The sequence below is a fragment of the Pristiophorus japonicus genome, chromosome 11 (assembly GCF_044704955.1).
Source record: "Pristiophorus japonicus isolate sPriJap1 chromosome 11, sPriJap1.hap1, whole genome shotgun sequence".
In the NCBI taxonomy this organism is placed as follows: Eukaryota; Metazoa; Chordata; class Chondrichthyes; family Pristiophoridae; genus Pristiophorus; species Pristiophorus japonicus.
Window position 1 is genome coordinate 11,078,149 of NC_091987.1, and position 25,141 is coordinate 11,103,289.

Consider the following 25,141-nt stretch of genomic DNA (forward strand, 5'->3'; position numbering starts at 1 on the left):
CTCTCTCCTCCACTTTCTCTCTCTCTCTCCCACTCTCTCTCTCTCCCTCTCTCTCTCTCCCCCACTCTCTCTCTCTCTCTCTCCCTCTTGGCTCCCCGCCGCTTCTCTGCTCGCTGCTGTCACCGCCGCTCTCGGCCCCTGGCCCGCCCTGGCGGCGGGGTGGGGGGGCACGGGGAGGGAGGGGGAAGGCCGGGGCCTGAGCGGGCAAAAACAATTGGAGCTTCAGGTCCTACTTCTCGGAGAGAATGATTCAGGGCTGAGGAGGGGGTAGGGGGACGGTGGGGGGGGGGGAGGGAGAGGGGCGGAGCTTTACAGGGGGTGGGGCTTGAATGTCTGTCAAAAAAGTGCAGTAGAAATAGTTACACTGTGATAAATTACTCTTATCTATCCTTCTTTAATCCAAAATGGGTGACCCGGGGGCCCGATCTCGTCACACATACATCTGCAGGGTTGCCAAGGGGCATTTAAAAAAAAAATTGGGGGGTTCAGTTTCTTTGAACACTTTAATTTATCAGTTGTAAAAAATATTGGTGGTGGCGGAAAGAAAGGCTGTTTGACTGACAGGTGAATCCAATTGGGTATCTGCCCGCTTTACCATTGACCATGGGAAGGCAGTGCAATCTAGAATGGCGGGAGAATAGGTTGGAGGCGGGAGGTCATGTGATGTAACCTCCAGGAATACGTCCAATCAGCGTTGGCGATCTTGCATTCGGCGGGATGCTTGCAGATGCTGGGAGTCACAGGAGTTTGTTCAACCGAAGCAATTAACTCGGCCTTCCCCCCCCTCCCCCAGGCTTCAGCAAAGAGCTCATTACTCACATTACAGGTATTTTGTTTTCATGTCTGTCCTCTCCAGGCGTTTGAACTCCAGACCCCAGCAACACCACAAATTAGATAGATGTATGTTCCCTGCGGTTTACAATCATTAGATAGTGAAAGACTGCTAATTCACAATGTATTCAGGTGGTTTTTCTGCTTTTCCCATTTGGCCCCTGCAACGGTCTCAATCCTCGCTGCAAATTGGTCTATTTTAATCTTTCAGGCAGCGTCGTCACTGAATCTTATTTTGTCTTTCGGCATCTCATTCTAAATAAAAATAAGATTTTTTTTTTTAAACTGACAGTTTGGCAAGGCGGTTGCATCTGAGGAGAATATCATCACCAGGGAGCTCCACGTCTGCGTGTTGGTGCCAATTATAAATAAACCAGCTCGTAATATTTAGTGTCAGCAGTCAAGACAATTAAAAAAAAATTATTCCATTACAATGTATTGAAACGAAGAAAACAGCTGCTGTCTTAATCTGATGTCTTACGTGGTAAATAAACTGCCAGGTGTGAGCTGACCTGTAAAGATTCAGAAGGTATCGGCTGAAGAACAAAAGAACATAAGTAATAGGAGCAGGAGTAGACCATTTGGCCCCTCGAGCCTGCTCTTTCCATTTAATAAGATCACGGCTGATCTGATCATGGACTCAGGTCCACTTCCCCGCCCGCTCCCCATAACCCGTTACTCCCTTATCGCTCAAAAATCTGTCCAGCTCCGCCTTAAATATATTCAAAGACCCAGCCTCCACAGCTCTCTGGGGCAGAGAATTCCACAGATTTACAACCCTCTGAGAGAAGAAATTCCTCCTCATCCCAGTTTTAAATGGGCGGACCCTTATTCTGAGACTACGTCCCCTGGTTTTAATTTCCCCTATGGGTGGAAATATCCTCTCTGCAGCCACCTTGTCGAGCCCCCTCATTATCTTATATGTTTTGATAAGATCACCTCTCATTCTTCTGAGCTCCCATGTGTATAGGCCCAACCTACTCAACCTTTCCTCATCAGTCAACCCCCTCATCTCTGGAATCAACCGAGTGAACCTTCTCTGAACAGTCTCCAATGCAAGTATATCCTTCCTTAAATACGACGACCAAAACTGTATGCAGTACTCGAGGTGTGACCTCACCAATACCCTGTACAGTTGTAGCAGGGCTTCTCTGCTTCCCAGTCTGCCTGCTGTGTTACCTGATCTCAGTCATGGCCGTCAAACGATGCTGCATTCATCCTCAGAACCCCCTTGAGCTAGAGAGGGAAAAATAAGCTCAAAGCTCTAACAACAACAAGTTGTATTTGTATAGCGCCTTTAATGCAGTAAAATGTCCCAGGGAGCTCCACAGGAGGGTTATCAAACAAAATTTGACACAGAGCTGCGTAAGGAGAAATTAGGACAGGCATCAAAACCTTGGCCAAAGAGGTAGGTTTTATGGAGCTACTCAAAGGGCTTGTATTCACTGGAATTCAGAAGAATGAGAGGGGACCTCATGGAAACGTTTAAAATTCTGACGGGTTTAGACAGGTTAGATGCAGGAAGAATGTTCCCAATGTTGGGGAAGTCCAGAACCAGGGGTCACAGTCTGAGGATAAGGGGTAAGCCATTTAGAACCGAGATGAGGAGAAACTTCTTCACCCAGAGAGTGGTGAACCTGTGGAATTCTCTACCACAGAAAGTAGTTGAGGCCAATTCACTAAATATATTCAAAAGAGAGTTAGATGAAGTCCTTACTACTCGGGGGATCAAGGGTTATGGCGAGAAAGCAGGAAGGGGGTACTGAAGTTTCCTGTTTAGCCATGAACTCATTGAATGGCGGTGCAGGCTAGAAGGGCTGAATGGCCTGCTCCTGCACCTATTTTCTATGTTTCTATGTTTCTAAGAAGGAGAGAGAGGTGGAAAGGTTTAGGGAGGTGGATTCCAGGGCTTAAGGCCCAGGCAACAGAAGGGACGGCCACCAATTGAAGAATTGCGTGCATGTCAGGTAAGAACAGAATTGGATTTTGACAGCTACGTTCCAACATACCTGGTTGAATTAGCCTCCCACAACTCAGTTTGGAAGTTTAATCACATGACCTAATTCCTCCAACAGCCCCGCCCTCACAATCCCGCCATTGGTCACCTGACATGTCCATCCCAGCAGAGTCCCGCCTTCCCACGGCCAATTGGAAATCAACAAAATGCCTCGTCATTACCCAGTTGGACGATTATTGTCTATTCTGTCAGCCGAGCATCCTTTTATTTACCCCGCCCATCTCCAATATTTTTATAACGACTAAACAAAAGTGGTCAAAGAAAATGAAGAAGACACTTTTTTTTCAATGCTCCCTATGAGTCTTCTCTCGGGTGTTGCTGCCAACAGTGTGTCCTGGATATTAATCTTCAATTCCTGGAGACTCCAGGCCAATCCTGGAGGGTTGGCAACAGTAGATTTGAGTCGCCGTGTCTTGGAATGATGGGAGACAGCTTCTGTCGCCACTCCATTGAGTTCCTGATCTCGGCCTTGCCGCTGTGCGGGCAGTCACGGGCGGACTACGAGTGCGATTGGTTGGTGGCCTCAGACCAACTGCCCTTACACTCACAGCTGAACATTGGCCAGGTAGGCCCTCACCAAAATGCAGGGGGGTGGGGGGCAGGGTGGGGGCACTAATTGGAGAGCTGACAGGTTGTATAATTCTATGATTTCGACCCTTAAACCTTGACCGAAGAGGTAGGTTTTAAGGAGCAACTTAAAGGAGAAGAGAGAGGTAGAGAGGCGGAGAGGTTTGCGGGGGGAATTCCAGAGCTTAGGGCCCAGGCAGCTGAAGGCACGGCCGCCAATTGAAGAAGTGCGTGCATGTCGGGTAAGAACAGAATTTGATTTTGACAGTTACATTCCACCATACCTGGTTGAATTAGCCTCGTCCAACTCTGGTTGGAGGTTTACGAAACTCTATGTAAATTTGAGGTGATCCAAAACTTGGCAGCCCATGTCCTAACTCGCACCAGATCCCGCTCACCCATCACCCCCTGTGCTCGCTGACCTACATTGGCTCCCAGTCTGGCAACGCCTCGATTTCAAAATTCTCATCCTTGTTTACAAATCACTCCATGGCCTCGCCCCTCCCTATCTCTGTAAGCTCCTCCAGATCCACAACCCCCCGAGATGTCTGCGCTCCTCTAATTCTGCCCGCTTGAGCATCCCTGATTATAATCGCTCCACCATTGGTGGCCGTGCCTTCAGTTCCCTCGGCCCAAGCTCTGGAACTCCCTCCCTAAACCTCTCCGCCTCTCTACCTCGCTTTCCTCCTTTAAGATGCTCCTTAAAACCTACCTCTTTGACCAAGCTTTGGTCAACTGCCGTAATTTCTTCTTATGTGGCTCGGTGTCAAATTTATGTGCTTTGTCTTGTAACACTGCTGTGAAGCACCTTGCGATGTTTTAGTACATTAAAGGCGCTATATAAATAAAAATTGTTGTTGTTTTTGTTTAATCACATGACCTAATTCTTCCAATTGCCCCACCCCCACAATCCCGCCATTGGTCGCCTGAGAAGAAAAAAAGTGGAACTATTGCTTCAGTTGACCTGTTAGCGATTTGGGCGGCAATTCTCCACTCACTCCTGGCTCAGCTTGGTCCAGTTGTTGAGTGATCCATTCCAGTTCAAATTGTATGGTCGCGGGAAGTATAACCAGACAGTGTTGGCAAAGCTGCATCTGTGAAGATGGATAGGTGCTAAGGTTCCGTCAAAATATGGATAGAAATTGATTGGCGGTATGCGCAGTATTCTGCGAGTAACGAGCCTCACTCAGTCACTGACCTCCATGATCATAGGCAGTCCCTCACAATTGAGGAAGACTTGCTTTCACTCTTAAAATGAGTCCTTAGGTGGCTGAACAGTCCAATACGAGAACCACAGTCTCTGTCACAGGTGGGACAGATAGTCGTTGAGGGAAGGGGTGGGTGGGACTGTTTCCGCTGCCTGCGCTTGGTTTCTGCATGCTCTCGACGACGAGACTCGAGGTGCTCAGCGCCCTCCCGGATGCACTTCCTCCACTTGGGGCGGTCTTTGGCCAGGGACTCCCAGGTGTCAGTGGGAATGTTGCACTTTATCAGGGAGGCTTTGAGGGTGTCCTTGTAACGTTTCTGCTGCCCACCTTTGGCTCGTTTGCCGTGAAGGAGCTCCGAGTAGAGCGCTTGCTTTGGGAGTCTCGTGTCTGGCATGTGGACTATGTGGCCTGCCCAGCGGAGTTGATCTAGTGTGGTCAGTGCTTCAATGCTGGGGATGTTGGCCTGGTCGAGGACGCTAATGTTGGTGCGTCTGTCCTCCCAGGGGATTTGTCGGATCTTGCGGAGACATCGTTGGTGGTATTTCTCCATGAACCCTTGCGCTCACTCACCCTTTTCCTTTCTCTCCTTTTCCGTTCCGACTCACTGCAGTTCCTCCCGTAATTCATGTGCCCAGGAGGTCAGCGAATGCAACAGCAGATCGCCAGGAGTCCGTGACACTGATGTGCACTGCGACCGGTTCGCCAGAACCCAACATCAGCTGGTACAGGTAAGGGGCAGGTCGCATTCCCGACAGCATTCCTCCTACGCTGCGTGCGCGCGTGCATGACCCAGCAGCAGTCGGGAAGGTACCACGCAGGTCGCTCACCGGCGGTTCCCTCCGGAATACCGCGCGTACGTAGCCGCGCAGCACATTTAAAGGGACCGCGCGCGGGAAAAAAAATTAGCGGGACCACTGAAATAAAAACAGAAAATGCTGGAAACACTCAGTAGTTCAGGCAACATCTGTGGAGAGAGAAACAGAGTTAGCGTTTCAGGTCGAGACTTTCCGTCAGAACTAAGGTAGCTTGACAAGGTGGATGCAGAGAGAATGTTTCCACAGATGGGGGAGACTAGAACTAGGGAGCATAATCTTAGAATAAGGGGCCGCCCATTTAAAACTGAGATGAGGAGGAATTTCTTCTCTCAGAGGGGTGTAAATCTGTGGAATTCGCCATCTCAGAGAGCTGTGGAAGCTGGGACATTGAATAAATTTAAGACAGAGATAGACAGTTTCTTAACCAATAAGGGAGTAAGGGGTTATGGGGAGCGGGCAGGGAAGTGGACCTGAGTCCATGATCGTATTAAATGGCGGAGCAGGCTCGAGGGGCCGTATGGCCTACTCCTGCTCCTATTTCTTAAGTTCTTATGTAGAACTGCTTAGAGGGAACATTGATTGCCAACACTTTGGAATTGTTCTGGAGTCTACAGGAATTGAAAATGGTGGGAGCAAAACCGGGAGAAAGAAATCATAGGGACATTCATTAAATGCTGCATTTTTAGAAATTTTCTTTGAACAATTTTATTAGATTATAGATTAGAGAAGGTTGGGGTGGGGTGCCGGAGGGGGGGTGGCGGGGTGAGAAGGCCGTTGGAGGCATGAGTTCATGTGATGAAACCTCCAGGAATATGTCCAACCAGAGTTAGCAACTCTCGGGGGAGGGGAAGGTCAAGCCTGAGCTTTCCATCCCGATGACTGAATCGGGGAATACGGAAAGACAGACTTTCAGGATCTGGGGAGGAAGTTAACGAGCAGTACCTCGAGTTTAGTCATCTCTCGATTACCCCTAGCGCCAAGGGTTAGTGAGCAGTAAAATTAGACACGGGACACCCTCAAAGCCTCCTTGATAAAGTGCAACATCCCCACCGACACTTGGGGCCAAAGACTGCCCTAAGTGAAGGAAGTGCATCCGGGAGGGCGCTGAGCACCTCGAGCAGAAGGAGCGTGCAGCAAGCCAGTCCCACCCACCCTTTCCTTCAACCACTGTCTGTCCCACCTGCGACAGGGACTGTGGCTCTCATATTCGGCTGTCAGTCACCTGAGAACTCACCTCAGGAGTGGAAGCAAGTCTTCCTCGATTCCGAGGGACTGCCTACGATGGTGATGAATACACGGGAATGTGTGGCTGGAGAAACGGTGCAGGAGGGAGGGCTTCCGATTACTGGGGCACTGGGGCCAGTCTGGGCAGGTGGGAGCTGTACAAGCTGGACATGTCGGAACTGAACAGAGCTGGGACCAGTGTCCTCACGGGAAGGTTTACTAGTGTAATTTAGCAGGGGGAGGGGCTTGAGGATGAAGCACGAGAGAGGAGATGCAAGGTGTACAGAGGACTGGGAGAGACAAACAGCATTAGAATAAAAAGTTGTTCAGAAATAGGAGGGATCAGACAGGAGGGAAATACGAGACAGACTAAGATGGGTTTAGCATGCGTAAATGCACAGAGCGTGGTATATAAGGTTGGTGAGCTGCAGGAACAAGTAGTCACATGGGATTATGATATAGTGGCAATAACGGACACCTGGCTCAAACAACAACAACTTGTATTTATATAGCGCCTTTAACGTAGTCAAACCTCCCAAGGCACTTCACAAGAGTGTTTTAAGACAAAAAAATAAATTTGACACTGAGCCACATAAGAAGAAATTACAGAAGAAGAGATAACCAAAAGCTGAGTCAAAGAGGCAGGTTTTAAGGAGCGTCTTAAAGGAGGCAAGAAAGGTAGCGAGGCGGAGAGCTTTAGGGAGGGTAGTTCCAGAGCTGGGGGCCCAGGAAGCTGAAGGAACGGCCACCAATGGTTGAGCGATTATAATCAGGGATGCTCAAGAGGGCAGAATTTGAGGAGCGCAGACATCTCGGGGAGGTTGTGAGACTGAAGGATATTACAGAGTTAGGGAGGGGCGAGGCCACGGAGGGATTTGTAAACAAGGATGAGGATTTTGAAATCGAGTTATGGAGGTATGAGCACTTAATATTCCTGGCTACAATATATTCAGGAAAGATAGGGAAGGAAAATGGAGGAGATTTAGCTATATTGATCACTGTTGCAGCACTAGAAAGGGATGATGTACTTGAAGGTACAAAGACAGAATCTATTTGGTTGGAATTAAGGAACAACAGAGGAGCTATTACTTTGCTGGGTATATGCTATGAGCAACCAAATAGTGGGAAGGGGATAGAGGAGCACATTTTCTGGCAAATTGGAGAAAGATGCAAGAACTACAGAGTAGTGATAATGGCAGGCTGCGATTATCCTAATATAAACTGAGAAATAACCGTGTAAAGGGAAAAGTGGGGAAATAATTCCTGAAGTGGGTACGAGAATGTTCTTGATCAGTATATTCCCAGCCCACCGAGGAAGGAAGCAGTGCTGGATCTGGTTCTGGAGCATGAAGAGGGGCAGGTGGAGCATGTTTCAATAGGGGAGCATTTGGGGAACAGCGATCACAATATCATAAGGTTTAGAGTAGTTATGGAAAAGGACAAGGAAAAATCAAATGCGAAAACCTTCACTTGGAGGAGGGCTAATTTCAGTGAGTTGGAAAGGGATCCGGCCCAGGTGGATTGGATTGAGGGAGGCCTGCACGGAGGGGACAGTCTGGACACATTCCCACGAGGGGGAAAGGAAGGGCAGCCAAAGCTAGACATCCCTGGATGATTATACTAGGCCTCGAAATTCGCTAGCAACCATTTTTGGGGGCCTTACCCGCAGAGTGATAACAATACAGAACCAAGCTGAATACCAGAAGTGTAGGTGTGAACTAAAATATCTAATAAGAGGGGCAAAGATAGTGTATGAGACTGGATCAGCAGGTCACGTAAAAGGGAGCCCAAATCTCTTTTATAATCATATAAATGGTGAAATATAGTCAAAGGAAGAGTGCAGCTGATTAGGGACCAGAAAAGAAATCTTCTTGTGGAGGCAGAGGGAATGGCTGAATACTTTGCATCTGTCTTTACTGAAGAAGAGGATGCTGCCAAAGTCACAGTAAAGGTGGAGGTAGCAGAGAAATTGGATGGGATAAGAACAGATAAAGAGAAGGTACTTAAAAGGTTGGCAATGTTCCAAGTATGTCCGGATGGGAGGCATCCTAGGTTACTGAGTGAAGTAAGTGGGGAAATTGCAGAAGCTCTGGTCACATATCTGCCAATCCTCCACAGATATGGGAGTGGTGCCCGAGGACTGGAGGATTGCAAATGTTACACCATGTTTGAAGAAGGGGACAGGAATAAACATGGCAACTATAGGCCAGTCAACCTAACGTCCGTGGTGGGGAACTTTTAGAGACAATAATCCAGACAATATTAATTGGCACTTGCAAAAATATGGTTTAATAAATGAAAGCTAGCTCAGATTGGTTAAAGGCAAATCATGTTTGATTAACTTAATTGAGTTATTTGATGAAGTAATGGAGAGGGCTTATAAGGGTATTATGGTTATTGTAAAGGATATGGACTTTCAAAAGGTCTTTGATAAAGTATCATATAATAGACAAAATTGAAGCCCATGGAATTGATAGTGGCTGCATAGCTATGAAATTGGTTACAGCAGAGAGTAATGGTGAACGGTTGTTTATGAGACTGGAAAGAAATGTGAAGTGGTGTTCCCCAGGGGTAGGTGTTGGGACCACTGATATTTTGATATATATATTAATGATCTGGACCTGGGAGACAGATCTTACATTCAACGGTTGCAGATGACACAAAACTAGGAAATGTAGTAAAGAGACTTCAGGAGGACATAGACAGACTGGTGAAAAGGACAGACACATGGCAGATGGAATTTAGCATAGAGAAATGTGACATGATTCAATTTGGCAGGAAGAATGTGGAGAGGCAACATAAACTAAATGGTACAATTTAAAAAGAGGTGCAGGAACAGAGAGCCCTGGGCGTGTGCGTATGCAAGTCTTTGAAGGTGGCAGCACAAGTTGGGAAGGTTGTTAAAAAGGCACACGGGATCCTTGGCCTTATGAATAGAGGCGTGGAGTACTAAAGCAAGGAAGTTATGCTAAGCCTTTATGAAACACTGGTTAGGCCCCAGTTGGAGTATTATGGCCAGTTCTGGGCACCACACTGTCATCATAATCATCAAGTCATAGGCGGTTCCTCGAACGAGGATGACTTGCTTCCACATGAGTTCACAGATGTTTCAATGAAGGACCCGATATTCCAGTCCTGAACTCCAATTGAAGGCGTGGAAGATGTCTGCGTGTGGATTTTTTTAATGTGTGCTGACCGTTGTATACCAGCCACCACACGGGCTTGACAAAGCTCGGTCTTCATCCAGTGGCAAGGGTCGAGCCAGGACGACTGGAGACCTGCTCTGTTACAAGGACCTAGCGCACACACATATCGCAGTGTGAACTGGCACGTCCTGCCCCTGGGCCCTCGGCTCTTCTGGGCCCCGTACCCTCATTTGCCACACCTCCACCAAGGATATCAAGGCCATTAGAAAGAGTGCAGAGAAGATTTATTAGATTGGTACCAGGGCTGAAAGACTTCAGTTATGTGGGGAGACTGGAGAAACTGAGGTTGTTCTCCTTGAGGCAGAAAATGTTGGGAAGAGATTTGATAGAGGTGTTCAAAATCATGGAGGGTTTTGATGAAGTAAATATAGGAGAAGCTGTTTCCAGTGGCAGGAGGGTTGGTAAAGAGAGGCAGAGATTTAAGGTAATTGGCAAAAGAACCAGAGGCACCATGAGATAAAGACTATTTCATGCAGCGAGTTGTGAGGATCTGGAATGCACTGCCTGAAGGGGCGGTGGAAGCAGACCCCCCAGTGATAAAAGGGAATTAGATAAATATTTGAAGGGGGAAACGCGCTGTGCGACGGAGAAAGAGCTGGCACAGTCACATAAGAACATAAGAAATAGGTGCAGGAGTAGGCCATTTGGCTCCTCGAGCCTGCTCAGCCATTCAATAAGATCATGGCTGATCATGGACTCAGCTCCACTTCTCTGTCCGCTCCCCATAACCCTTTACTCCCGTCATGATGGGCTGAATGGCCTCCTTCTCTGTTGCATCATTCTATGATTTGAACAGTTGCTCTGTGTTTAAGATGATTGATGAATTCTGGACTCTATGACGTTCGTTAGATTGTAGACACAATAGCAGGTCAAGATTCAGTTCAGCTGCTGTCTATGTGTGTGTGTGTGTATTTCTCTCAGACAAAGGAAGGGACTTATAGCTCTTTTCATGACATCAGGACATCCCAAAGCGCTTCTCGGCCAATGAAGTGCTTTTTGAAGTGTAGTCACTGTTGTAATGTAGGAAGTGTAGCTGACAATTCACACGCAGCAAGCTCCCACAAACAACAATAAGATACAGACAATGACCATGAAATTCCGATGTCCCGGGACCGTATGAAGTTCCTACGGACTCGGGAAGGCATCGGAAAAGCCGGGTTTCAGCGCGCAATGCGCATGCGCTGAAAACCGGCTTTTCCGATCTGTCAAGTTTCTGGCTTGACAGATCTCGCGCATATCGGGAGCGAGAACACTTGCAGGGCAAGATTTGCGATATTTACGAATATCTTGCCCTGCAAATATCCTTTAAAATCTTGCGCTGAAAAAACAGGGGTATTGCCTACTTTTACAGGCACAAGTGTTTAAAAATACACAGAAACATTTTAAAATAAAGTTATAAAAACACATTTTATTGTTAAAAACCCTTCCCACTACAGTAAGTTTATTTTAAGGCTTAATTAAAAGAACTTTAAAAAAGCCGGGAAAATATTTTTTTAATAACAACTTTAATTTAAATGAATGTTAAATATGTAGTTTATTTTCTATTTTTTATTGTGTTTTGTGAGTTTAGTGGGAGGGGGGTGGGTTCTCATTCATAGTAATAGGAGTTCTGGACTTACGGAAATCCTATTGCTATGAATGAGAATCTATACTACACCTGATTGGCTGCTGTCCCCAGCTCCCAGCCTGCGCACGTCCCCACGTGCACGCACTGCAACGCGCAGTCACGGGAGGCCTCAGGCTCGGAAGTTCCAACAGGCGCAGCAGCAACAGGTAAGTATGCATCTTTTTTCCCTCTTTCATTCATTTGCCTGCGGGAAGACCTCAATCGGAATTTCAGACCCAATATGTTGAAGGATAGATATTGGCCAGGACACTGAGAGGACTCTTCTGCTCTTCCACAACAATTCTGTGGGATCTTTTACATCCACCTAAAAAGAACATATAAGAACATAAGAAATAGGAGCAGGAGTGTCGTCCATTTGGCCCCTCGAGCCTGTTCCGCCATTCAATAAGATCATGGCTGATTGGGGGACGGACAGTATTCAGCACTCTCAAGTCAGGCCAAGTCAGATTCATCATGCAGAGTATATTGAGTATCCATTGCCCCAACTGGTGCTCCAGATCAAGTATAATACAGACCTTGGTCTTTTATCCTCTAACAATTCGCAAGTTCCTTCGTGCGCCCTGCGTACTGAAATCACTATAATATGACACAGCTCTACAATGAAGCTATGTCGAAAAATCACTTGATAATCAAAGGGTTGGATATCGAGCCATTGAAGGAGATATTAAGCAAGGTGGGTTGACAGTGGCACTTAATAAAAATGAATGGATTGATGGATCAGTCAGACGCTCAACAACAACAATACCGTTGTCAATGTCGGAAATATTAAGCAGTTCTTTGATTTGACAGAATAAGACAGTTGAACTATATTTTTATGGGCTTACCATTGTTTTACACACGGGGGCGACACGGAGGAAGCAAAACCGTACCAGAAAGCAATGACAGATGTCAATTGTAATTGTAAATGAATTGTACCTCATAAATAGTGTGCACTTTTACTGGAATTGAAATGTATGTTTGTGCAGCCAGATTGATAAATCTGTCACCGGTAGCCCAGTGGCAGCTGCTAATAAATGTAATTGCACGAAGAGGTGCTCTCACTAAGTGGCCTTGCAGCGGTCTGGAGGTCCCGTGCAGCCGACTCACTGACTCGTCAATGGAAAAAACGCACATGCACAGAAATTTAAACGGGCCATGCACCCCTGAAAGAAAAAATCTCGAGGGGAACATTGACAGTATGTAATTGAACCAGAAGGACCCAGGTGTCTGTTTTCCCAACCGCGTCCGTGTTCAGAAGGCACGCGCAGACGCGAGAAGGAAGAAGAGAGCCAAGCAATCCGCAGGGTCGTTCTGTCACTGAGCTTTCCTCCTGCTCTCTCGCTGACTCTTGCCGGAGTCATCACCATCGTCACCATCATAGGCAATCCCTCCAAGTGAGGATGACTTGCTTCTACGCCGAGAACAGATGAGTTCACAGGTGTTTCAATGATATTCCGGATCCCGATCTACATGTTGAAGGGTGGAAGATGCCTGTGCGTGGATTTTTTTAACGTGGGGTGACCGTTGCACACCAGCCACCACACGGGGCTTGACAGAACTAGGTCTTGGTCCAGTGGCAAGGATTAACCAGGACGACTGGAGACCAGCTCTGCTGCACGGACCTAGTGCGCACACATATCGCAGTGTGGGCTGGGCCCGTGCTGCCCCTGGGCCCTCGCCTCTTCTGGGCCCCCGAACTCACGCCTCTCCGAGGCCCCGATCACATCCCTCTACGAACTCTTGCCGCTCCTTCGCCCCGACCTCCCTGCTCCTGCTGTACCTGCCCGCACTGCAATCGGCGACCTGCAGCAGCACGCACTGCTCCCTGCAGTGACATGCCGCCACACGTTGTTCCCTCCAATGGCCCCGGCCTGCTGATGGTCTTGCAGGCCAGGACCACGCCGATTTCTTGCCAGAGTAAGGTTCCGTTGGCACCGTCGCCTCTTCCAGCTGGCCGGTCTTCATGTGTCGCCGGCTGGGCAGTGAGTGCTGGCAGGCTGTTCGACAGCGGGAGGCATCACAGCTGAGCCCGACGCTGTCGTCCCCTGAGGTGCAGCCGCCTGCTCCTTTCAGCAGGACGGGGAAGAACTCTTCAATTCACTCATATCAATAATGAACCTGTTAATTCATTCAGCTCAGTAATTCAATTGATTCATATCGGTAATTAATACAGGTTGAACCTCCTTTATCCAGAATTCCCTTATCCGGAACCGCCCCTCATTCAGAACCATTCCCGGCCACCGGGTGGCGCAGGCGCAGAACTCCGACATGAACAAATTGAACAAATCGAAGTCCTTCCTCGCTACCGACTCCCGCAATCGCTGGCCTGACCCCACGATCCACCGCCCCCGCCATGATCTCTCTGCCACACTACCAGCCCCAAGCCAGCCAGCCCCGATATACCCTTGCTCCGTACCTGTACCATCCAATTTTAACGTGACCATGCCTCGTCCGAAAAATCCCATAACAGACCAGGTCAGGTCCCGAGGGTTCCGGATACGGCAGGTTCAATTTGTATATTAATTCATTCATATCAGTAATGAACACTTTAATTGATTTATATCAGTAATTTACACTCTAATTGTTTCATGTCAGTAATGATAATTGATTGAACACTTTAATTCATTAATATCAGTACTAAATGGATTAATTTATTTGTTCAGCCAAGTGGATCAGCCCCTGGCCTGGTTTCCCCTCTTACTTATATTATCAGCTGTGGCTCAGTGGGCAGCACTTTTGCCTCTGAGTCAGAAGGTTGTGGGTTCAAGTCCCACTCCAGGAATTTGAGCATAAAGAAATCTTGGCTGACATTCCAGTGCAGTGCTGAGGGAGTGCTGCACCGTCTGACGGATGAGACGTTAAACCGAGGTTCCGTCTGCTCTCTCAGGTGGATGTAAAAGATCCCAAGGTACTATTTTGAAGAAGAGCAGGGGAGTTCTTCCTGGTGTCTTGGTCAATATTTATCCCTCAATCAACATAACAAAAACAGATTATCTGGTCATTATCACATTGCTGTTCGTGGGAGCTTGCTGTGCGCAAATTGGCTGCCACGTTTCCTGCATTACAACCGTGACCACACTCCAAAAGTACTTCATTGACTGTAAAGCGCTTTGAGACGTCTGGCAAACTGCATTCCCTCGCCACACAGTCTACCCTCCTCCCAGCAACTGTCACAGGATGAATCAGACTTTTCGTAACACTATCATAGAATCGTTGAATATTTACAGCGCGGAAGAAGGCCATTCGGCCTATACTAGCTCTCAGCTAGTCCCACTCCCCTGCCCATTCCCAGTAGCCCTGCAGATTTGTTTCCTTCAGAAAGCTATCCAACTCCCTGTTGAAAGATAAGATTTAGTCTGCCTCCATCACCCTTTCAGGCAGTGCATTCCAGATCCTAACCACTCGCTGCGTAAAAGAGTTTTTCTTGCATTGCCTTTGGTTCTTTTGCCAATCACCTTAAATCTGTGTCCTCTGGTTCTCGACCCTTCCGCCACTGTGACCCTCGGGGAAGTCTTTGATTCACAGTCGAGCTTATCACACCGTTCCTTCTCCTTCACAAAGACCACCAACTTCCACCTCTGTAACATTGCCCGTCTCCATCTCCGCCTATCTGCTGCTGAAACCCTCATCCGTGCCTTTGTTACCGCCAGACTCGACAACACAATGCTCTCATGGCCAGCCTCACATTTTCCATACTCCATAAACTTGAGCGCGTTCAAAACTCTGCTTCTCATAATCTAACTCACTAAAAATAGCTCTCATCCATCACATTGCGCTCGGTGACCGACATTGGCTCCCAGCCCGCTGACAACTCAAATTTAAAGTTCTCCAATATTGTATTCAGATCCCTTCAAACTCGGCCCTCCCTATCTCTTTAACCTCCTCCAGCCCTACAATTTTTCGTAAGAACATTAGAACATATAAAATAGGAGCAGGAGTAGGCCACCTGGCCCCTCGAGCCTGCTCCGCCATTCGATACGATCATGGCTGATCTGATCATGGACTCAGCTCCACTTCCCCGCCTGCTCCACATAACCCTTTACTCCCTTATCACTCATAAATCTGTCTATCCCCGCCTTAAATATATTCAATGTCCCAGCCTCCACAGCTTTCTGAGGCAGAGAATTCCACAGATTTATAAACCTCAGAGAAGAAATTCCTCCCCAGCTCAGTTTTAAATGGGCGGCCCCTTATTCTGAGACTATAACCCCTAGTTTTAGTTTCCCCTCTGAGTGGAAATATCCTCTCTGCATCCACCTAGTCGAGCTCTCTCATTAACTTACATGTTTCGATAAAATCACCTCTCATCCTTCTGAACTCCAATGTGTATAGGCCCAACCTACTCAACCTATCTTCATAAGTCAACCCCCTCATATCCGGAATCAACCTAGTGAACCTTCTCTGAACGGCCTCCAATGCAAGTATAACTTTCCTTAAATACAGAGACCAAAACTGCACACAATACTCCAGGTGTGGCCTCACCAATACCCTGTACAGTTGTAGCAGGAATTCTCTGCTTTTATACTTTATCCCCCTTGCAATAAAGGCCAACATTCCATTTGCCTTCCTCATTACTTGCTGTACCTGCATACTAACTTTTTGTGTTTCATGCACAAGCACATCCAGGTCCCTCTGCACTACAGCGCTTTGAAATTTTCCTCGATTTAAATTATAATTTGCTTTTCTATTTTTTCTTCCAAAGTGGATAACATCACAGTTTCCCACATTATACTCCATCTGCCAAATTTTTACCCACTCACTTAGCCTGTCTATATCCCTTTGCAGATTTTTTGTGTCCTCCTCACAATTTGCTTTCCCGCCCATCTTTGTATCATCAGCAAACTTGGCCACATTACACTCGGTACCTTCATCCAAGTCTTTAATATAGATTGTAAATAGTTGAGGCCCCAGCACCGATCCCTGCGGCACCCCAACCAGAAAATGACCCATTTATCCTGACTCTCTGTTTTCTGTTCGTTAGCCAATCCTCTATCATTGCTAATATATTACCCCCAACCCCGTGAACTTTTATCTTGTGCAGTAATCTTCTGTGCGTTCATCTAATACTGACCTCTTTCGTATTCCCCACTCCCTTCACCCTATCATTGACAGCTGTGCCTCAACCAACCAGGCCCTAAGCTCTAAAATTCTCTTGCTAGAACTCTCCACCTCTCCATCTCTCTCTCCCCTTTAAGACATTCCATAAAATCGAGCTCTTTGGCCAAGCTTTTAATAGCCTCTCAATCATAGGATCATAGATATTTACAGCACAGAAGGAGGCCATTCGGCCCAGCGTGTCCGCACCGGCCGACAAAGAGCTATCCAGCCTAATCCCACTTTCCAGCTCTTGGTCCGTAGCCCTGTAGGTTACAGCACTTCAAGTGCACAACTTAATACTTTTTAAATGTAATGAGGGTTTATGCCTCTACCACCCTTTCAGGCAGTGAGTTCCAGATCCTCACCACTCTCTGGGTGAGAAAAGTTCTCCTCAAATCGCCTCTAAACCTTCCACCAATTACTTTAAATCTATCCCCCCCCCAACCCTGGTTACTAACCTTTCTGCCAAGGGGTCTTTCCAATCCACTCTATCCAAGCCCCTCAAAATGTTATACACCTCAATTAAGTCTCCCCCCCAGCCTCCTCTGCTCCAAAGAAAACAACCCCAGCCTATCCAATCTTTCCTCACAGTTAAAATTCTCCAGTCTAGGCAAAATCCTTGTAATATGTCCTTCTTTGGCTTGGTGTCAATTTCTGTCTGATTATGCCCCTGTGAAGCGCCTTGGGACATTTTCCACATGAAAGGCACTATATAAATGCAAGGTCTTGTTGCCCACCATTTTAAAGAAGATTTTGCTCCAAAATAGTTAATACTTTGGTTAAACTGGGAGAGGAATTGCATGTGAAAAGATTAGCATGTTTGTGATGCACAGAGCAATTTCAACCTGTATTTATGTCGAGTGTGTAGCAGCTGCATTGTGCCGGTGAAGAGTGGCTTCTCAACAAAAACTCCTGATGCCTCTGCGCTTCCGTCTGAAAGCTCACAATCAAAAAAAGACAAATGAGAAAGCTGGAAATGGTGGAAAATTGAAATAAAGACACAAATTGCCAGAAATTCATTGACAAATCGATCAATATCAGAGTGTGAGGAAGAAGCACATCCTCTCTTCTCTTTCAGATACTGATTGGCCTGCATTGTGTTGCTAGCAATTGCTATTTTCTTATATAATAGAGACAATCCCATGGTCCGGGGCGGGGGAGGGAACAGCAGATGGGACCATAAACCTCATGCTACCAGTTGAGTGCACTGATGCCTGAGAGTATGGGCTTTGGTTAGAGTATAACAACCACACCTTGGATTTATGTAGCGCCTTTAATGGAGTGAAACAGGAGGATTATGGGATCACATAAGGAGAAATTAGCACAGGTGACCAAAAGCTTGGTCAAAGAGAGGTTTTAAGGAGCATCTTGAAGGAGGAAAGAGAGGTAGAGAGGTTCAGGCAGGGAGTTCCAGAGCTTGGGGCCGAGGCCACCAATGGTTGAGCGATTATAATCAGGGATGCTTAGCAGGGCAGAATTCGAGGAGCGCAGATATCACGGGGGTTTGTGGGGCTGGAGGCGATTACCGAGATAGTGAGGGGTGAGGCCACGGAGGGATTTGTAAACGAGAATTTTGAAATCGAGGCATTGCTTAACCGGGAGCCAATGAAGGGTCAGCGAGCACAGGGGCTGATGGGTGAGCGGGACTTGGTGTGAGTTAGGACATAGACTGACGAGTTTTGGCTATAATTTCTATAACAGGATGGAAAGTCGCTCTTCCTTTTAGTCCTGTAATCTTGAACTTTCACTCTTTTCCAGAAATGGGCGACTGGTTGCAGAAGACAATAAGTACTCGCTGAAGAGAAACACGGAGCTGGCAATAAGGAACATTGCCCGAGAGGACACGGGGTCTTACAACTGCAGGGCAACGAATAAAGCAGGAAGCGCGGAAGAACAACTGTCCTTGAAAGTCTTCGGTATGTTGGTGCTTTGTGCTGTTGTTTTGGTAACTGCTGACTGGCCAGGTGCTCCACATTTCTGGTGCTATGTAATTTTTTTGCTTTGGTTTGCTCCTTCTCCCCGACCGAAGGACCTGGCTCGTGGTAGAGTATCCCTCCACCGTCTTGGCTGCCCTCGACTTGACTTACCATGGGAGTTCAATGGAAAATTTTGGCAATCTATTCAACAACTTACATTTATATAGCACCTTTAATACAGATAAACATCCCGAGGTGCTTCACAGGAGCGATTATTAAACAAGATTTGACTCCAAGCCGCATAAGGAGATATTACGGCAGGTGAGAGGTAGGTTTTAAGGAGAGACTTAAAGGAGGAATGAAGAGACTGAGATGTTTAGGGAAGGAATTCCAGCGTTTAGAGTCTCGACAGCTGAAGGCACGGCTGCCAATGGTGGAGCGATGAAAATAGGCAATGCGCAAGAGGCCAGAATTGGAGAAGCGCCGATATCTCGGAGGGTTGTAAATTACCAAAATTCCATGGATTCTGGGGAGGTCCCAGCAGATTGGAAAACTGAAAATGTAAAAAGGAGGCAGACAAAAAGCAGGAAACTACCGACAGTTAGCCTAACATCTGTGGTTGGGAAAATGTTGGAGTCCATTATTAAAGAAGCAGTAGCAGGACATTTGGAAAAGCATAATTCGGTCAGGCAGAGTCAGCATGGATTTATGAAGGGGAAGTCATGTTTGACAAATTTGCTGGAGTTCTTTGAGGAAGCAATGAACAGGGTGGATAAAGGGGAACCAGTGGATGTGGTGTATTTGGACTTCCAGAAGGCATTTGACAAGGTGCCACATAAAAGGTTACTGCACAAGGTAAAAGTTCACGGGGTTGGGGGTAATATATTAGCATGGATAGAAGATTGGCTAACTAACAGAAAACAGAAAGTCGGGATAAATGGTTCATTCTGGGGTTGGCAACCAGTAACTAGTGGAGTGCCGCAGGGATCAGTGCTGGGACCCCAACTATTTACAATCTATATTAACGACTTGGAAGAAGGGACCGAGTGTAACGTAGCCAAGTTTGCTGACAATACAAAGATGGGAGGAAAAGCAATGTGTGAGGAGGGCACAAAAAATCTGCAAAGGGACATAGAGAGGCTAAGTGAGCGGGCAAAAATTTGTCAGATGGAGCGTAATGTTGGAAAGTGTGGCCGCCGAGGTACCTGATGGCACTTTGGGCGGGGTTTCCATCAACAAGGTCCCTCGAAGGTCAGCGGCCGGCAAATGAGGGAGTTACGCCTTCAATCTGGGCGGCAGCCGGCGGGAGCTCTCATTCCCGGCGGCAAAGGTGCTTGCCGCCCAAGTGCCGCCGAGAATCAAGTTGGGCCCACGGAGGGTCGAAGACCTGCAAAGAAGAAGCATTAAAAAAAAACATCAGAAAACGTGCAGGCGACCAGTCCCTGTTAAGATAAGAATTAAAAAATGTTCACTCACCTTTTTTTTCGGGAGCTTCACACCTACCGTCGGGGACAGACCAGCCTCCTCGCAGTGGTCCGCGCCCGTTCTGGCGCCGACTCCCGCTGACTCCCGCTCGCACCAATCTGGGAGCTCGGCGGGCGGAGCCTCAGTTGCGCCACTCGGCCGTCTGCTGACGTCAGCGGGCGGGTTCCCGGCAGCTCTCCCCCTCCCGCCCGCTCCAGCCCACCTGGAAAGTGGCACTGGGCGGAACCCGAGGAGGAATATCGGCGAGCGGCCGTGGGCGGTGAGTCCAGCAAATTCGGGCCCCAAGACCCAGCGCCAATGTTCCCTCGAATTGTTTCGGGGGGTGGGGGGGGGGGGGGGTGGGTGCGTGGCCCATTCAGATTTCCGCGCAGGCATGGTTTTTATCCCATTTAAAAGCCGTTGAGGATCCCGCGGGGGCCCTCCAGCCCACCGCGCGGACAGCCAGCTTAACGGGAACGCTGCTCAGCACCAGTCTGATTTATGTCCCAGCTCGTACTAGGGGTAGGATTTCACACTGAAAGTGTCTCGCCCTTTCCTCAAAGGACATTCTCTTGCAGTAAAAATTGGAGGTTTTCTATCAGGACGTGATTTGAATCAAGAGTCGGCAAATGTTTCAGTCGTGTCACATCCATGCAAATCTTTTCCTGGGTAAAAATGTATTTGATTTGACAGTTGACATGCACAAACATTCCAAACTCGTGACACACAGCACTAGACAAATAGATCAATTACACTGCATAGTTTGTCTTGATGGGAAACAGTTTGAGCTTCGTTTTGGCACAGCCTCTCTAACATGTCCCAAGTGCCAAGATGCTCAGATCAAATGTAGGTGTGATATGAGACTTTCTTGAATAAGTAAGTCTCACACGGCTTCAGCTTTAGATAATCTGTGGTATAACTACAGATGGTGCGCGTCTAACCATTAGCGAGGAACTAACTGTAGCGCACGGTGGCCAGGTAATGTGCTGCTCCAGTGGTGATGCCTTGATGGCCTCCTCACACATGTCAGGTACACCACTTATTCCTGCTGTAGTGAGGTGAGGACACAACATCAGAATGCTGCTACTCCACATATGACGTCTGTCCAACCATTGGATACTAAGCGAATCAAGGGATATGGGGACAGTGCAGGCAAGTGGAGTTGAGGTCGAAGATCAGCCATGATCTTATTGAATGGCGGAGCCGGCTTGAGGGGCCGAATGGCCTACTCCTGCTCCTAATTCTTACGTTCTTGTGTCAAGGGCAGCCCGCACATGTATGCACACATGCATAGCCCAGGCAGCTTGCATGAAGACCAATTAGGGAGGTAAATATGGTAGAATGGTGCTGTAGGCAAGACCAAGATATGCAGCATAAGTGCAGCTTTAGAGAAACACCAGAGCATAAATATTCTAAACCCACAAACCACGACAATCGAGGGAAGGACTATTCAAAGTATTAGCATTCTGGGAACAACAAAAGGCCTTTCAGCCCCTCGAGCATGTTCTGTCATTCAATGAGATTATGGCTGATCTGCGACCTAACTCCATATACCCACCTTTGGCCCATTGGCCCACATCAGCGGCAGGTCGGGGCCATAAAAGGAGCGGTGAGCAGCGGCCATGGGCAACGTGGAGGCATGCCACTACAAGGTACAGCACGAGCTGGTGCAGGGGGGGCGACGGCTATGAAGAGCGACGTCATTAAGATCCAGGTCGGTGATTGGACCGTGGCCAGATACAACAGGAGCGGCGAGGTCGGGGCGAAGGAGCGGCAAGAGACTGTAGAGGGACATGATCGGGGCCCAGGGGAGGTGTGAGTTTGGGGCCAGGGGCCCAGGGGCAGCACGGGTCAGCCCACACTGCGATATGTGTGCGCACTAGGTCCGTGCAACCGAGCAGGTCTCCAGTTGCCTTGGGTAATCCTTGCCACTGGACCAAGACCTAGCTCTGCCCACGCTCCAATCACTGACCTGGATCTTGATGATGTCACTCTTCATAGCCGTCGCCCCCCCTGCACCAGCTCGTGCTGTACCTTGTAGTGGCATGCCTCCACGTTGCCCATGGCCACTGCTCACCGCTCCTTTTATGGCCCCGACCTGCCGCTGATGTGGGCCAATGGGCCAAAGGTGGGTATATGGAGTTAGGTTGCAGATCAGACCTAGCTCTGTCAAGTCCGTGTGGTGGCTGGTGTGCAACGTTAAAAAAATTCACCCACAGGCATCTTCCACCCTTCAGGATGGAGTTCTGGTCCTTCATTGAAACACCTGTGAACTCATTCTTTTTTTTGGCGTGGAAGCAAATCATCCTCGTTTCGAGGGACTGCCTATGATTGATTGACTGATGATTGATTGATATCCCTTAATACCTTTGGTTAACAGAAAGCTATCAATAACCGATTTACAATTAACAATTGATCTTGCATCAATTGCTGTTTGCGGAAGAGAGTTCCAAACTTCCAACATTCTTTTTACCGTGATTTTTTATACCGGGTCGGGAGTGAGGCAGTAAACTTCTGAGTACATGCTGGTACCTTACTCCCTTCTTCATCCGCCTCTGTCCAAGTGATTTTACGATGATGGGGCTTGTTAAGCCCGCCCTGCGAGTTTCCCGGCCAATTGAAGGAAGCGGGTCTGATGACATCATCAGATGACGTATCATCAGCCGGTTTCCTGAAAGGGACCATGCCCGCATTCATTGTGACAGTGTTCTGCAGCATTGAGGTGCTGCAAGCACTGCACAAAGGTGCATGGCTACACCCAGGCTCGCCCATCACTCCCTCCAGATGCTTATGGAGGGAGCCACAGCACACAGGGAGGTTCTCTTCCCTTCCCATGGGCGGAAGAGACCTCCCCAGGATACCAACGCAGCCTGGTTGCACATTGCACAGGTAGGTACAAGCAAGGATGTCGTCAGGGGGACCAGGCTGCAATGGTGCAAAACTTTCAATGATCTCAGTAGATCACAAAACATTAGTACCAAGCCACACTCAACCTCATACTGCGGTGCCACTCATCACATCGCCATAAGAACATAAGAAATAGGAGCAGGAGTAGGCCATGCGGCCCCTCGAGCTTGCTCCGCCATTAAATACGATCATAGCTGATCCAATCATGGACTCAGGTCCACTTCCCTGCCCGCTCCCCATAACACCTTAACGGTTAAGAAACTGTCTATCTCTGTCTTAAATTTATTCAATGTCCCAGCTTCCACAGCTCTCTGATGCAGCGAATTCCACAGATTTACAACCTTCTGAGAGAAGAAATTCCTCCTCATCTCAGTTTTAAATGGGCGGCCCCTTATTCTAAGATCATGCCCTCTAGTTCTAGTCTCCCCCATCAGTGGAAATATCCTCTCTGCATCCACCTTGTCGAACCCCCTCATAATCTTATACATTTCGATAAGATCACCTCTCATTCTTCTGAATTCCAATGAGTAGCAGCCCAATCTACTCAACCTTTCTTCATAAGTCAACCCCGTCATCTCCGGAATCAACCCAGTGAACCTTCTCTGAACTGCCTCTAAAGCAAGTATATCCTTTCATAAATATGGAAACCAAAACTGTACACAGTATTACAGGTGTGGCCTCACCAATACCCTATCACAACTGCAGCAAGAATTCCCTGCTTTTATACTCCATCCCCTTTGCAATAAAGGCCAAGATTCCATTGGCCTGCCTGCTCACTTGCTGTACCTGCATACTATCCTTTTGTGTTTCATGCACAAGTACCCCCAGGTCCCGCTGCACTGTGGCACTTTGCAATCTTTCTCTATTTAAATAATAACTTGCTCTTTGATTTTTTTTCTGCCAAAGTGCATGACCTCACACTTTCCAACATTATACTCCATCTGCCAAATCTTTGCCCACTCACTTAGCCTGTCTATGTCCTTTTACCGATTTTTTGTGTTCTCCTCACACATTACTTTCCCTCCAGTCTTTGTATCATCAGCAAACTTGGCTACGTTACACTCGGTCCCTTCTTCCAAGTCGTTAATATAGATTGTAAAAAGTTTGGGTCCCAGCACTGATCCCTGCAGCATCCCACTAGTTACTGATTGCCAACCTGAGAATGAACCATTTATCCAGATTCTCTGTTCTCAGTTCGTTAGCCAATCCTCTATCCATGCTAATATATTACTCCCAACCCCGTGAACTTTTATCTTGTGCAGTAACCTTTTATGTGGCACCTTGTCAAATGCCTTCTGGAAGTCCAAATACACCACATCCACTGGTTCCCCTTTATCCACCCTGCTCATTACATCCTCAAAGAATTCCAGCAAATTTGTCAAACATGACTTCCCCTTCATAAATCCATGCTGACTCTGCCTGACCGAATTTTGCTTTTCCAAATGTCCTGCTACGGCTTCTTTAATAATGGACTCCAACATTTTCCCAACCACAGATGTTAGGCTAACTGGTCTGCAGTTTCCTGCTTTTTGTCTGCCTCCTTGTTTAAATAGGGGTGTTACATTTGCAGTTTTCCAATCTGCTGGGACCTCCCCAGAATCCATGGGATTTACAACCAATGCATCCACTATCCCTGCCATTACTTCTCTTAAGACCCTAGGATGCAAGCCATCAGGTCCTAGGGATTTATCTGCCTTTCGTCCCATTATCTTACTGAGTACCATCTCCTTAGTGATTGTGATTGTGTTTAGTTACTCCCCCCCATAGCCCCTTGACTGTCCACTTCTCGGATATTGTTAGTGTCCTCTATTGTAAAGACTGATACAAAATATTTGTTCAGAGTTTCTGCCATCTCCATGTTCCCCATTACTAATTCCCCAGTCTTGTCCTCTAAGGGACCAACATTTACTTTAGCCACTCTTTTCCCCATCACTCTGCCTTCCCTACCCTACTCCTACACATCCCTACTCACACTAACTGAACTTGAACCTCCACCCATCCCTTTCTCTCTATCTACATTATCACATCCCCATCTCACTCACCCTCATCCTAGTCCAATCATATTAACTAACAAAACACAAGGGTAGGCACTTGGGACTTTTAGCCAATGCTGATGTAAAGTTGTTGCTAATGTGCTGTCAAACATTGAAATCTTTATTTACTATATTTTGCCTTCTTGGACAGTGGCTTCGTGAGTTGCAGTGAATGGTGAGACTTAACAGTAACTCCCCAATGGTGATGAGTGTGAAATGATTGACTTGGGTATTGCAGGGATGTTTTCTG

The 25,141-nt window shown here is 47.5% G+C and overlaps 1 protein-coding gene across 1 annotated transcript in view; it reads left to right on the forward strand.

Moving 5' to 3' along the window:
• Positions 1–25,141, forward strand: part of LOC139275964 (neural cell adhesion molecule 2-like) — a 540,891-nt gene that overhangs the window by 57,236 nt on the left and 458,514 nt on the right. Inside the window, exons 3-4 of the mRNA XM_070893225.1 lie at positions 5,234–5,351; positions 18,330–18,487. Of these exons, the coding sequence (XP_070749326.1) occupies positions 5,234–5,351; positions 18,330–18,487 (276 nt within the window). The remainder of the gene's footprint in view (positions 1–5,233; positions 5,352–18,329; positions 18,488–25,141) is intronic.